A 13153-nucleotide genomic window follows, 5' to 3' on the forward strand; every position below is an offset into this window, starting at 1 on the left:
CACTGCAATACATAGTCAGGACTGGTCCCCACAGTGGCACCTATGTGACGGTAGGGAGTGATGCCTTTCGCATCGAGCTATGGAATAACATATATCTGGCAAATCTAAATCTGTAAGAAAATCCATTAATTATATCAGAAGTTAGATCAAGGCTTCAAATTCCACTTTGATATAAACATTCCTTAAGCCATAATATTTCCTATACCGACTAAGGCCATCATGCATATTATCATCAGTGATCACTACTGAAAGAGCAGTGTTACTTATTTTAGTCAAAGCTTCTAATTTACACTCCTCTATAGTTACACGAAATGTTTCTTTTGCTGCAATGTTGTAGAATATTGTTTTGATTTTCAAATTACTGAAAAACATTCTATTTTGCTTTTTCTCTTTGTGCAGTATTTCATAAGTGAATTACAAAAGGGAAAAAAATTAGCAGAATTTTAGCAGACTATTTTTAAATTACATGGGAAGTTTTGAGATTCTGACAGCACAGGACCATAAATTAACATGGATTTTTGTGGGAAGAGTAAGCCAAAAAGACAGTCTGCAAGAGAACAGTTTTGAAAATTTGTACCTCAGAGATGTTCAGCTCATAACTTGGACAAATTTTAGGACATTACTCATCTATACCGTTGTGTGGATCAACGTCCTACTTCTGAGTCCTAGTCCTACTGTGAAATATCTCATGGAGTTTGATAGGTGACCTCATGTTTTTTATGGTTAAGCACTGGAACTTTTAAATGTGGATTTTTTCTTTTTTGCATCTACTAGGTGCCATTAACTTTGACGGGATGTTTTTTGGCATTCTTTTGGCAGTGGTGTCGAAGAGGACAGTGTGTCAAATATGGTGATCATGGACCCAAGCCTGTAAATGGCCAATGGTCTGCCTGGTCTGAGTGGTCAGAGTGTACTCGCACTTGTGGAGGTGGGGTCACATATCAAGAAAGACACTGCAATAATCCAAAGTAAGACATAGATATGAAAAGGTATTATTTTTATACTAACTATTTATGTTATTAGAACAAAAAAATAAGAGTCCGTTTCTGTAGGGAAGTAGTACATGGGAAAATGTTTCCAAGACCTTTCTTTCATGTCATGACCAGTCAGTAGGTGAAAGACAGAAGTATGTCCTGATACTAGAAAGTAGTGGTTGAGGTACCAGGGTACTAGAACACCTAGTGTCCAGCTTTCTCCATTTATTTTGTGACACAAAACTTTATCAAATACCTGCAGAACTAACAAAACGCCACAGAGTGATTCACACCTAGTGATTTAAAAGCAAGGGAAAAAGGTCTTAAAAATTCTCAAGATTTCTGATGAGATCATATTATCCAGGATAATAAACCAAAAATGTTTTAAGTCAGTATTAGAATGGTTGTAGGCAGATGCCTTTGTTTGGCTGTCATGTTCTTTGCATTCTTTTATGTTTCACAGGTCAGAATAAAGTTGCTGAGCCCAAGAATTGTATGCTAGCTCATGAAACGTTTCTGGTATTTTCCTCTAGTGAATGTCTTATCACTGTAAATACTACTGTTCCTTACAATACTGTTTCAAAGTAGAGGTAAAGTGTTATCTCACCAGCATCTTTCCCAAGTACTCAATTCACTTCAACTAACAAGAAAAAAAGGATTTCACTGTTTTTATTTCATACACAACTTCAACAAGCATAGACACATGTATTCTTCATTGCACACAATAAAAACAGCATTTAAACTGCATTAATAAAAAACAGAGAAAATATGACACAGTTCATATGGGGCTGTAAAGAAGCCTCACGCCTACTATACAGTCCTGCAGTAATAATATCCATGCTTCATATACTGTGTTATAGGAAAATGTGAGTTAGTTAAAATAGTCTTTATTACCCTCACTCAGTCAAGCCAATTTTTGCAGATCCATAGCAGGGAATTTTCTCAACCTTTTCTGTTGTTTCTCAGTGTATTTTGATAAATCAAAAAACTATTTAGCAAGAGAATGCAGAGCCTCAATTACAGGTCATACATACATTTTGGTTTTCCTACTTTGGTCCCTGTTTTGCTGCTAAATTTGTATGTATGCACATTGTTCTGTGCATTTGTTCATAAGCCTTTCCTTGTTCTCCCTGTGTGACAGAAGAATGTCCACTAGTTGAAATGTTTCCATTTGCTGCACTGTTATAACTGATAATGATTTCCAATGGTCTTCAAACAGAAGCTCTTTAACATGAAGGGTGTCCATTACTGTAGCATTATGTATTTAAACTTGCGTTCAGTGATCTGTCTGTTCTTATTAAAGTAGGACTTGATGCAAGACTTGATGTAACCAAGTAAAACTTGATACCACAACTGTTTACAAACATGTTTATACTAAATTTTATTATATTAGTGATAATTCAGTTAGAGCAGAGAGAAGGTACTATAAATGTCTCTTGGAGTTAGAGTGGCAAAATGACAGGACTATAAATAAGCACAACAGTGTACAAATATCCAGTTAGCTGTATTTCCCATCACAGCACTTTTGTATAAATGTGGAATCATTACAAAAATTATATTATCCATTTTCAATGTTACACTGCATGGAACAATTTATAACCTAGCCACTGTTCATTGTTCACCTCTAGAACTACACATAAACAAAGAATAATGATTCCTTTCTTTTTGAAACTTCTGAAATGTATTTCAGATGTTTATATATTTCAGTACATTTAGGTACATTATTTCATATGTAATATATTTATTTCACTTTTCCTAATCCAGATTTGTGTAGGAGCCAATGTTTATTATGTTCAAAGGCTTGATGGATGATTTTGGATAGCAAAATTTTGAGAATGACAAGGAACAAAATGTATTTCTATAAGAGGTTAGGACAGGGGGTATGGATCTCCAAAGAACTTACTGGACTCTAAAATGAGGTTTTTAAATAAGTAGTCTGTTTTTCAAAGTAACTGACTTCTCGTGAAAGCTGAGGGAGATTTCTAGCTTTCCAGAGATTTTTAAGGTGGCACAACTTATTAGAAGCTTAAAGACAGGTGAAGAACACAAATTCAGGCTGCTGCATATGGAAATCTTGTACCCTGTGTTTGTATGTGAAATTCTCCTCTTGCAAATAATACCCAACTGATTCCATTCCCTTTCTCTTGACAATGTCAAGACAGACCTTGTGACTACACTCAAACAGCTCCAGGGATGGCTTCTGAATTGCCACCAAAGTTATGTACGAATTCCTACTAACAAACACCTGTGGGGGTCATCTGTAGAACACAGAACAATGCAGATTTGCTAAAATCATTATGTTTCTGTAAATTGTCACAGTGTAATTTTTTGGATCTGGCTTTCATACATCTCAGCATTTTACAGTTGAGGTACTTTTCCAAGATAGAAATAGATTACATAATACTTTAGCTGGAAAAGAACCTGAAGACTTTCTGCCCAAGAGATTTAAATCGTATCTGTGGGACTGCATCCTACCCACCTCACAATAGTGCATTGTTCAGTAAGAGTAGAATGGAGTTTTAGGCGTGTATGCAAGCAAAAGACTAAACCAAAATTGCTTCAACATGTCTTTTTAATCTTTTGTGTACAGTATCTGTAACAGTGATTATAGACAATGCACATGTAAACAGATGTAAAGCATGCCACTTAAAATACTAATTAAAAATGAAGACTGTGAAAGACCTTGTAGACCCTTCACATTCATGCGGAATAAAATAGTCTAGCTTTGTGATACTACCATAATATGGTCATAATGTGAGCAGAAATGTTCTCACTTGAATTTAACTGATTACAAAACATGAAAAAATAGAAATCCAGCATTTCAGAGTCTGATTCCCTTTGTAATGCATAAAATACTTTCCTTGATCAGATTAATTCCAGGATTTGTCACCTTCTATGTTGCATTGCTGTGAATATCCATTTTACTTCCACGGTTCGTGAAGTCCATTCTTAAAAGGGTACTGCAGAATTAATTTCAGCTACTTACTTTTAAATATGTGAATACTTCACATATGAAGTGAAGTATTTACATCTTTGCACTTAAACTGCTTTTACAAATCATTCTTTGGGGACTGCCTTTTTGCTGGCCTTTCTCACCAAATTTTTCCCTTTTCCAATTATGCTCAGCAAGGCCTCAGCACTAACAGCAGCTACTCGTGCAGGCATCTTCGCCTGTGTGTGCCAACACTGGGAAGTACACAGCTGATGAGGAGGTTAGGCTATAGCTGTATTAGGGGCACTGTACCACTACAGAACTATTGAAATACCCTTGGTGCAAAGCGTTTGTTGTTAAGTGCAGTTATACTAAGAGAGCTTCTGTAGGCAGTCAACCCAAAATCTACTGGTGGTATAAACATCACCAATAAAAGCATGATTTTGTCAATGCAGATAATAGCCTTTTCTCGGAAACTTGGTTTTTCAGATTTACACCTAGTTTCCTGTGAATTACTTAATTCTCACTGACATCTTGCTGGTAAAAGGTGAAGGTGGAGAAGTTTCCATAATTCTCTGCCGACAGTTTCAGTAGCGGGAGTGTACTGTAATACTAAAATGCTGTAACAGAGCTGGGAAACAGAATGCCTCTTCCAGTGCTCCCTTAGTTTGGTGGAATTTTATACCATCCTCAAATGCAAGACTGTGGCTAGAAATCACGATTTAGCCATAAATAATTCTATTATATTGCTTGTTTGGTGGCATTTACTTGGAAGGGGGTTGCTTCTTTTCCTTACACGAAAGCAGATTTGTTCTCTGGGGCCGAAGGAGGTCAAAAATCATACATGTGCTGAGGCTGTAAAGAAGGTCTGTGGAGAGCTGGGTAAGGACCCAACAGTTTGGCTGCCTTGGCTCAGAGCTCTCACCATTTGCACAAAGTCAGCTCCCTGACTTCACTGACGTTACATGTCCTGCCTGCCCTGCACAAACTGAACGGCCAGCAACTAGGGCATAAAATTTGACTTCATTTTAAGACCTTCACCATTATACCCAGTGCCAGTGTAGCTAGTAGGTGACGTCAAGAAAAGTCACTGGAAGTTGGGGTTTTTTTCCACAACGCATTTTGCTGGTGCTTTAACCCAGTATTAAATAGACTAGCACGTGGATTTCCACCTCATCCTTTGAAAGACTGTTTTGTAGCCCAGAATTCTGGAAGAGGCAGATATTGTGTATATTCAAAGCTGATGCAAAACATAAAAACCAAACCCCAGCTTGGTTAGAGGGTTAGACATACAAGGATTAAAATTTATAATAAAGCAAACAGAAAAAGCACCTGGATTTTCTCATCCATGTTGCACCAAGCCATCTCCATATCGCTCCAGTCAGATGCGTGCCAGGAGAAGGTGTATGGGAGGACTGATACGGAGAATAGAAGTAGCATAGTGTTTAGGGATTTAAAAAAATATGTTGCAACTGTATCTTTTAAACTATTATTATTAAATATTATTGTTAGTCTTCTATTATTATTAAGTATCTTTTATATGATTCTATTTTTTTTCCTAATACATATGTAACATGAGCAAGCTGTCCACTGAAAGATCATGGCTTGTCTTCCAAGTATTTATATTCCCTAATTTTTAAAAATCATTATATAAATGTGTGCAATTGTAGCATTGTTACATTTCTTTTCACTTGATGCAAGAAATTGTATAATACGACAAGCAGTTCTTAGAATTTGGTGGTTTGAAGATTTGGCTCAGTACTTGCAGATGTGTATCTGAGCATTGTGCAACTACAAAAATAACATCAGGGAATTCCTATATAGATCCATAAGGAATAGAAGAGTGAGTGAATACATTTCTCGGCAGCTTGTGAGACTTCTCAGTCACTTTAGAAAGAGCAAGTCTTACATTTTATGTTGTTTTACAGTTATGTGCGTAGACCAAGTAGTTAAAAAATATTATTCTGATAATGTAAGATACCAGCACAATAATCAAACATGCTCTTTTTATTCTGGCTAAAATTAAGGGAAATGCCTAGGTAAGGTTTGCTGAAGTGGATGTAACATGTTTAAAGTTATCCATGAATTCCAACATTTTCTTAAAGCAGGACAACTATGCACAGTCCTTGCTTCCTTTCACTGTTTATAAAGCACACTTTTTCAAAATTATTTACAAAACAAATGAAACCCCAAATGTAATAATTCATTCTGTTTATGTTTGAAGACTGTTATGTTATCCTTTATTAACTCTTATTGTGATAGGTAATTCTTTGCAGATGTTCATTCTTGGGTTGCAGCAGAGTAAAAGTAACTATATTATAAGATTGAAACCAACCAATACAAAATAGCCCTATAAATTTAAATTAGTGAAAACATGACTCACCTCTAGATGTTTGCATCTTTGCTGAGTTTGCAGTGATCCAAGCAGATAATTCATGGCAACTGCTTTGCTTGGGTTTAGGAACCATGAAAATTAATAGTCCATGTAAGAAATACTGATCTCCTAAGACAAAACATCCTCTCATTTTCTCTGCTTTCTCATACACGTAACATGCCAATCACACAGAAAGTAGGTTTTGCAAAATATATTTTTCTTCTTTTCTTTAGGCCACAGTATGGTGGCACATTCTGCCAAGGTTCCAGTCGTGTTTATCAACTTTGTAATACTCAGCCATGTCCAGCAAATAGCTTGGACTTCCGTGCCCAGCAGTGCGCAGAATACAACAGCAAACCTTTCCGGGGATGGTACTACAAATGGAAGCCATACACTAAAGTGGAAGGTAATTATGCCACAGCTCTGATGGACAAAGGCAATTGCAGGAAGCAAGCTATAAGCTGTAATTCATCTGTATTTCTATGGGAAAATATCACCCTGATGTAAGCAAATAGAAATTCAGTTGGCCTATTTGAGATGTGTTGGCTTTCTAGTGTAGTTGAATCTGGCTTCCTGTGTGAAACCGCTTGTATGAACACACAGAAATGATTTGGGTTGTGAATTTAAATCTTTGTCCTTAGCGTGACTCCCTGGCTGTTGCTAGCCCCTCTTTCAATTTATAGTACGTATTGGTTAGCGTCAAACCCAAACAAAACAATTTCCATGAATTTTTCAGCATGGGAAATGTGAGCTCCCACAATAACACTACCAGAATCTTCCTTCCTTTGGAATGTTCTCAGATTTCAAAACGTAACAATAATTCAACCTTTTGACTTTTCTGCTGGTACAGTCCCATGTGAATTGAAAAACCAAACAATGTACCGGCATAATTTTTTTAAAGTCATCTTTTGCTAAGAGATCTTTATAAAGCTCAGGTCTCAATAATGATTTCTTGTCTTTTGTACAAGCAAAGTTTATTTTTATGTTACACATCTTAATTCTGCAAATATTTTGACTCAGTATTCATTTTTATCTGATACAACAAATATTTGCTGGAGTTTGAAAGCATGGTTTGTAGCTGCAATTGCTACTACTTGAATAAAAGTGGCTGAATTGTGTCACATTGTAGCTGCTTCATTTAGCACCTGTACAATTTTGCTTTTGATGATAAGTGTATAATTATTTATATATACACACATGTGCATAACTCTCATTCACAGCCTAACTATATTTTCTTCAAAAGCCTTTGCAGACATTTTTCCGGGTATTAGAAACCTATGTCCTAAAAGCCAATGTGAACAGAGGAAAGAGGAACTACGGTTTCACAGCATGGAACAGTGGATGTTGTAGAACAGGGAGAATAATGAGTCTTGTTTAATAGAAATTAAGGTAGCCGACAGTGGTCTTAAAGGTAGAGGCTGCAATTACTAAAGGAAATAGAATCTTAAAATTAGGAACAAAGGGCGTAATTTTCAAAAGCAAGACGTCCCCAAGTGACTCTGAACTTGAAAATGCCTGTCCTTACTCTCTTAGGTGCTTTTTCAAAATCTCCCGCAAGATCTACATTTGTAGTCCTGAGAACACAATCGGGTTTTCAAAACTGCCACAGATGCCTTGCCTCTGTAGAAACTACTGTTGAAAATCCAGCTGCTTATTTAAGAATGAAATGATACTATTTTGAATCCAGTTTCATGTTCTTCAAAATTTTGTTATGCTGCTTTATTTCTTGTACTTACTGTTTGTATTAATATTGTGCATTTCAGCAATTGTGACAATATTTCAAATTAGATTACTGTTTTTGTCTATGTAGAATTAGTCGGCTCTTTATGAGCATAACATACGATCTGTGTATAACAAGAAATCTGATTCACAATGGTTGGGGTATTTTAGAGGAAAAGTGCTTTTGATAGGGGAAAATCTGGCCCCAGGGCTAGCTTTCAGCTGAACTGACCATTTTTGCCACCTTACATCTTTTTCTAATTGTAACTGAAAATTAGATAAAATTATTACAGTCTCCCACTTCTCTTAATAAAAAATGAAATTTGAAACTGTGAACCAGTGCAACTAATATAAGCTACTGTATCCGGCTGTATTCCCGTCTGTCATGGGGTCCTAATATGACCACACACAATTAATCCTTGTAGCTAGGATGCAGGAAGAAACAATAGCAGGGTGCTTTCTTTTTTTCCTAAACTATGTTACAGGTCAGCTAATTATTTTTTGTTGTTGTTGGTTTTGTTTTTTCCCCCCAGAGGAAGATAGATGTAAATTATACTGCACAGCTGAAGACTTTGACTTTTTCTTTGCAATGTCCAGCAAAGTGAAGGATGGAACTTTGTGTTCTCCAAATAAATATGACATTTGCATTGACGGAATATGTGAAGTAAGATAAAACTAAGTTTCTTACAAACCTAATGTCTACTTTTTTTAAGTGGGCAATTGACTCCTTTATGGAAAATGCAGCTGTTTCTTCAAATTCCCTTGTGTCTGAGTCCTTCACTTGTGCCTTTTGGTTGCAGCAAGTAGGGTGTGATCATGGACTTGGTTCCAAAGCTGTATTGGATGCTTGTGGAGTTTGTAAAGGAGATAATTCAACATGCAAGTTCTTTAAAGGCCAATACTTGATCCAGCACAAAGCTAATGGTAAGGAAAGCTGTTCCACGTGATCATCAGCTCATTGCTCTGCTGTATCCCCATGTAATATATATGACTCCTTGCTCATTAGGGCAGTGGCTAGAAGTCCAGATGTGAAATGAAAATCACACAGAGAGTGAGAGGAGAGTTCACATTTCTCCTGTTTCTTGGTAACAAGAAAGCTATGAGCATAAGTCTTGGTTAGTTAACTTGCAAGCATTTCTCTTGTTTCTTAAGCCACATTTTCCCTTTATGTGTGAATTTCCTCCTAAATGAGATTTTAGGATTCAGGCAAGTGAAAAAATAGCTGTCAGCAGCTCTGACTGGAATAGGACATAAAAAGCGATACACAGCATAATGACAAACATGACCATATTTTTGTGTCCTTTTTAAAATTAAGTTGACTGGAAGCTGTCCAGCTGATTCAGTGGATGATCCAGTCACTGGGAGGTGGGACTTTTCTTTAGTGGACTTCAGTGGACTGGCTTCTTGTGAAATAATCTCACTATGCCGCAGTTTCTCAGGCATAAAATGCAGATAATATTTCTTTACCCATGGGGGTATTTTGAGGATCCAATTACTGTTGATCATAAGGCACGTCAATGCTACAGTTATATAGGCCAGGAAATTGTTTAGGGAATAGTCACACAGAGATACAATGCTAGAAAAATGATCTAAACTGAATGCTTTGCAAAATTAACTGTGTGCAGGGTGTGCTGGATTGTCAGCGGTGTACAATGAGTGAAATTTCTACATGCTCAGAGTGCAATGGCTCACAGCAGGGAGATCCAGTTGTATACAGGACTCTGTGAAAGCTCTCTGCATCCCAGTGCGTCCCACCTCAAAAACCATGTCTGTGATGGAAGCAGGACCTTCCAACTACTGTAGGGAACTACAGGGAAAACGTGGCAAAACAATTACAGTGACATAGCCATTAGTCTGTTCTGCATTTTACTAAGGTGAACTTGCTTTTTCTTGTCTTTAATCACAAAGAAAAATTCCAGGAATTGAAATACCTCAGAGTTACTCTGATTATAGGCTGCACAGAGGGGTTAAAATCAGAACTGGTTTCTCCTTGTGAAAACGGAGTAACTTTGGTCGATCAGAAGAGCTCTTAAATAACTTTTAAACTGCAAAAATTTCAGATTGGATCAAAAATGATAAACCATCTCTACCTGTATGGCAACTGCAAAAGTGTTGCTTGCTTCTTTCATTTCAGACTACTACGCCGTGGTCACTATTCCAGCCGGAGCACGCAGTATACAGCTCCATGAAATGCAGATCTCCACCAGCTACCTTGCAGTGCGCAACCTCAGCAAAAAGTATTATCTGACAGGAGACTGGACAATTGACTGGCCAGGAAAGTTTTCTTTTGCTGGAACAGTTTTTGATTATCAACGCTCTTTTAACCATCCAGAGAGTCTATATGCAGCAGGACCGACTAATGAGACGCTGGTCTTTGAAGTAAGCTTTGTTCTGTTTATTCTCTCCTTGATGTCTATTACAGAATTAGTAACGACAGCTTTAGCTCTGCACTGTAGCTCTCAGCAAGATTAAAGAATGGCGTTGAGTCATGATAGTATTCAGACTTAATTGTGTGGTCATGCTAGATTGAAAGGCCTTTCACCAGTTTATCAAGGTCTGAGGTTTAGTAAACTGTCACAAACTCAGGAAAAGGAAGGTACATAAAACACACCATATAGCATTATTTCTTAGTAATAGTAATAGATTATAAATACATTCCTTGAATGGTATACAATAAAATTCAGTGATGTAAAAATTAAATCTAATCTTATGGCAAGGCTTAACCGTAACAGTTTCAAATAATGCTTCTGAAACTGCAGGCGCATGTAGCCATTTTTATGTCTACCTTGGGACACAGAGAGTCAAGGTACCACACATAGGCTCCTGTGTAACTTCTGTTCATTCAGTTTCATTGGTGATAGCACCTAAAATAATGAATTTTATATCTGTTTATCTCCCAGTTAAATTTGTATCACCTACTCTGTCTGCTAGATGTCCCATGTTGAAACTATATTTAGTAGGAAGTAAATTAGGTACTTAGATGGTTTGTTCCAGGGTTACAATTTTGAAATTGGTCACTAGTACTTCTGTTCTAAGAAAGATCTCTTTCTGCATTAGGTTACTTTACTAGATTGTCTTTTAAAATGCATCAGAACATCTGAGAGTCAATTTCTGGCTGAATCACCAGTCTTTACTCGCCGTTAGCTACCTTAATTTGCCTGCTTTGTCAGAAAGCTCCAGCAAATCTTTGACTTTGTGACTCACCTGTTATGTCTGCTTTGATGAACCCTTCCCTGTGAGAGGGAAGCACCCCTCCCCAGAATGGATTCAATTTCCAGCACATTTCAGCAATGCTCTGGTCAACTCGCTATCAAACGCACAGCTTTCTGTGGCGTGCACAAGAGCGAGTGCTGTACCTGTTCTCTGAGGCTGCAGCCTGCAGCTCTTTGCCCCATCATGTAACACCGCAACGGAAAATGCTCTCTGCAGAAGTTCAGCAGGGGTGGTTGGCTGAGAACTCTGCATCCCGACTCCCTTACACAGCTTTGTTCTGTTAAACTAAGAAACACAGTAAGTACAGACTGGGACATGAACTATATTCTTCAAGGATTATTTAAACTTCCACAACTATTCAGTAAAGTGTTTATTTGGAATACTGGAGAGCCTTACTGCTATTCATACTGATTGAATAACATACTTAAACATAGCTTTGAAAGCCACTGGAGTTCACGGACCAAGAACACACGTTAGAGTACTTTAGGATGAACACATGCTACAGAACAAACAGTCTGACATGGGCTAAGGGTGTGTATTTTCACAAATTACTATCACAATTTGCAGTACTTTGTTAAAACATTTTTTTTAACTGAAGAACTTTCATTTTGGGTATGTATGTTAATAGGGATGCTTTAGTCCAAGGAAGAGTTCATTCTGCAACGTAGAGACATGCTTCCCGTCTGCATATCATCTCCAAAATAGCCTTACACCACAGAACAAGAAGTTATAAATACTATGAAATGCTAAGCTGAACTCTCAGGAATCTTATTTGTCATAATACAAAGTAGATTGAACTGTATTATTATAGAGCTAAAGTATGAATAATAAATTGCCTGCAAGATGACTTACTTGGCTGCACATCGTGCACATACTTTGTAGAATAAAGATTAAAGAAAAAATTTTAATGCCAAATAACACTTCTATTTTCATCCTATCAAATTATGCTAAACAGTTTTATTAAGATTTAACATTTAACTGGAGGCTATTGCTCCTTTGAGAGCTTATTTAAACTTCCCTTGTATTTTTATTGAAATACCTACACCACTGGCATTGGTAACTAGGGATTCTAACAACTGAAAACGTTATGGTTACATATTCCCCAATTATATATATCTATGAACTGAGGTCAAGATATTTTTTTCCTTTTAATAATTTAAACAACATTCAACAAGCTGAATTCTGAAAAAAATGCAAAATTTTGTGTTCAGAGATCTGCATTAGTTATCACTAACTCTAAGCAGCAAAAATGCCAATGAAAAGTAAAGAAATATGCTTTTATGAGAAAACACATATTGCTGAAGATCTGCTTGCAACAGTAATAATGAAACAAATCTTCTTCAACTATAAATACCACAAACTGGTAGAAGGCTGAAAAAAAAGGAGTGTTTGTGTAATTTTCAAAGCAGCATGCAAAAAAAGTCCTGCCAGCAGTGTTTTATCCAATTAAGTTGGTTTTCAATAAGCAAAGGCTTTCCAGGGTTTGAATCTCAACTTCTTCCTGTAATCTTCAGGTATTTTTATCTTCACTTTTAAAACAGGTTGCATTCAAAAGAAATGTAATAATTATTTTTGAGATATTTTTTTTTTCCAAAAAGGATTCGGTGTGAGCCCTTGTAAAAAAGCACACTGCAGGTATTGAGAAATTGAATACGTTACATCCATAAACACAGGAACTTTTATTATTCAGATAGGCAGAGAATATAAGGTTTTGTAGGTGTATTTATTGAAATTCCACTATGATCTGAAAGACAGATTAGCACAGCTTGTGCCTGTTTAATTTTGTAGTCATAGTTTTGCTAGACTTTTTGTGCGGTGACTCAAACAGTCCAGGTTTCTGACCAGGTTTCTGACTGCAAATCAGCCTGCGTGTATCCAGAAAGTTCAGCCGATGCGTGTCCTCTGAGCAGCGTTCACAGGGGAGGATGGGACCGTGCTCTC

The 13153-nt window shown here is 36.9% G+C and overlaps 1 protein-coding gene across 2 annotated transcripts in view; it reads left to right on the forward strand.

The window, feature by feature from the left end:
* Window positions 1-13153, forward strand: part of ADAMTS18 (ADAM metallopeptidase with thrombospondin type 1 motif 18) — a 79885-nt gene that overhangs the window by 42803 nt on the left and 23929 nt on the right. For both annotated transcript variants that reach the window (XM_056361200.1, XM_056361201.1), the window contains 5 exons: window positions 820-968; window positions 6514-6686; window positions 8533-8663; window positions 8800-8923; window positions 10134-10378. In XM_056361200.1, the coding sequence (XP_056217175.1) occupies window positions 820-968; window positions 6514-6686; window positions 8533-8663; window positions 8800-8923; window positions 10134-10378 (822 nt within the window). The remainder of the gene's footprint in view (window positions 1-819; window positions 969-6513; window positions 6687-8532; window positions 8664-8799; window positions 8924-10133; window positions 10379-13153) is intronic.

Source organism: Falco biarmicus, chromosome 15 (genome assembly GCF_023638135.1).
Source record: "Falco biarmicus isolate bFalBia1 chromosome 15, bFalBia1.pri, whole genome shotgun sequence".
Taxonomy (NCBI): Eukaryota; Metazoa; Chordata; class Aves; order Falconiformes; family Falconidae; genus Falco; species Falco biarmicus.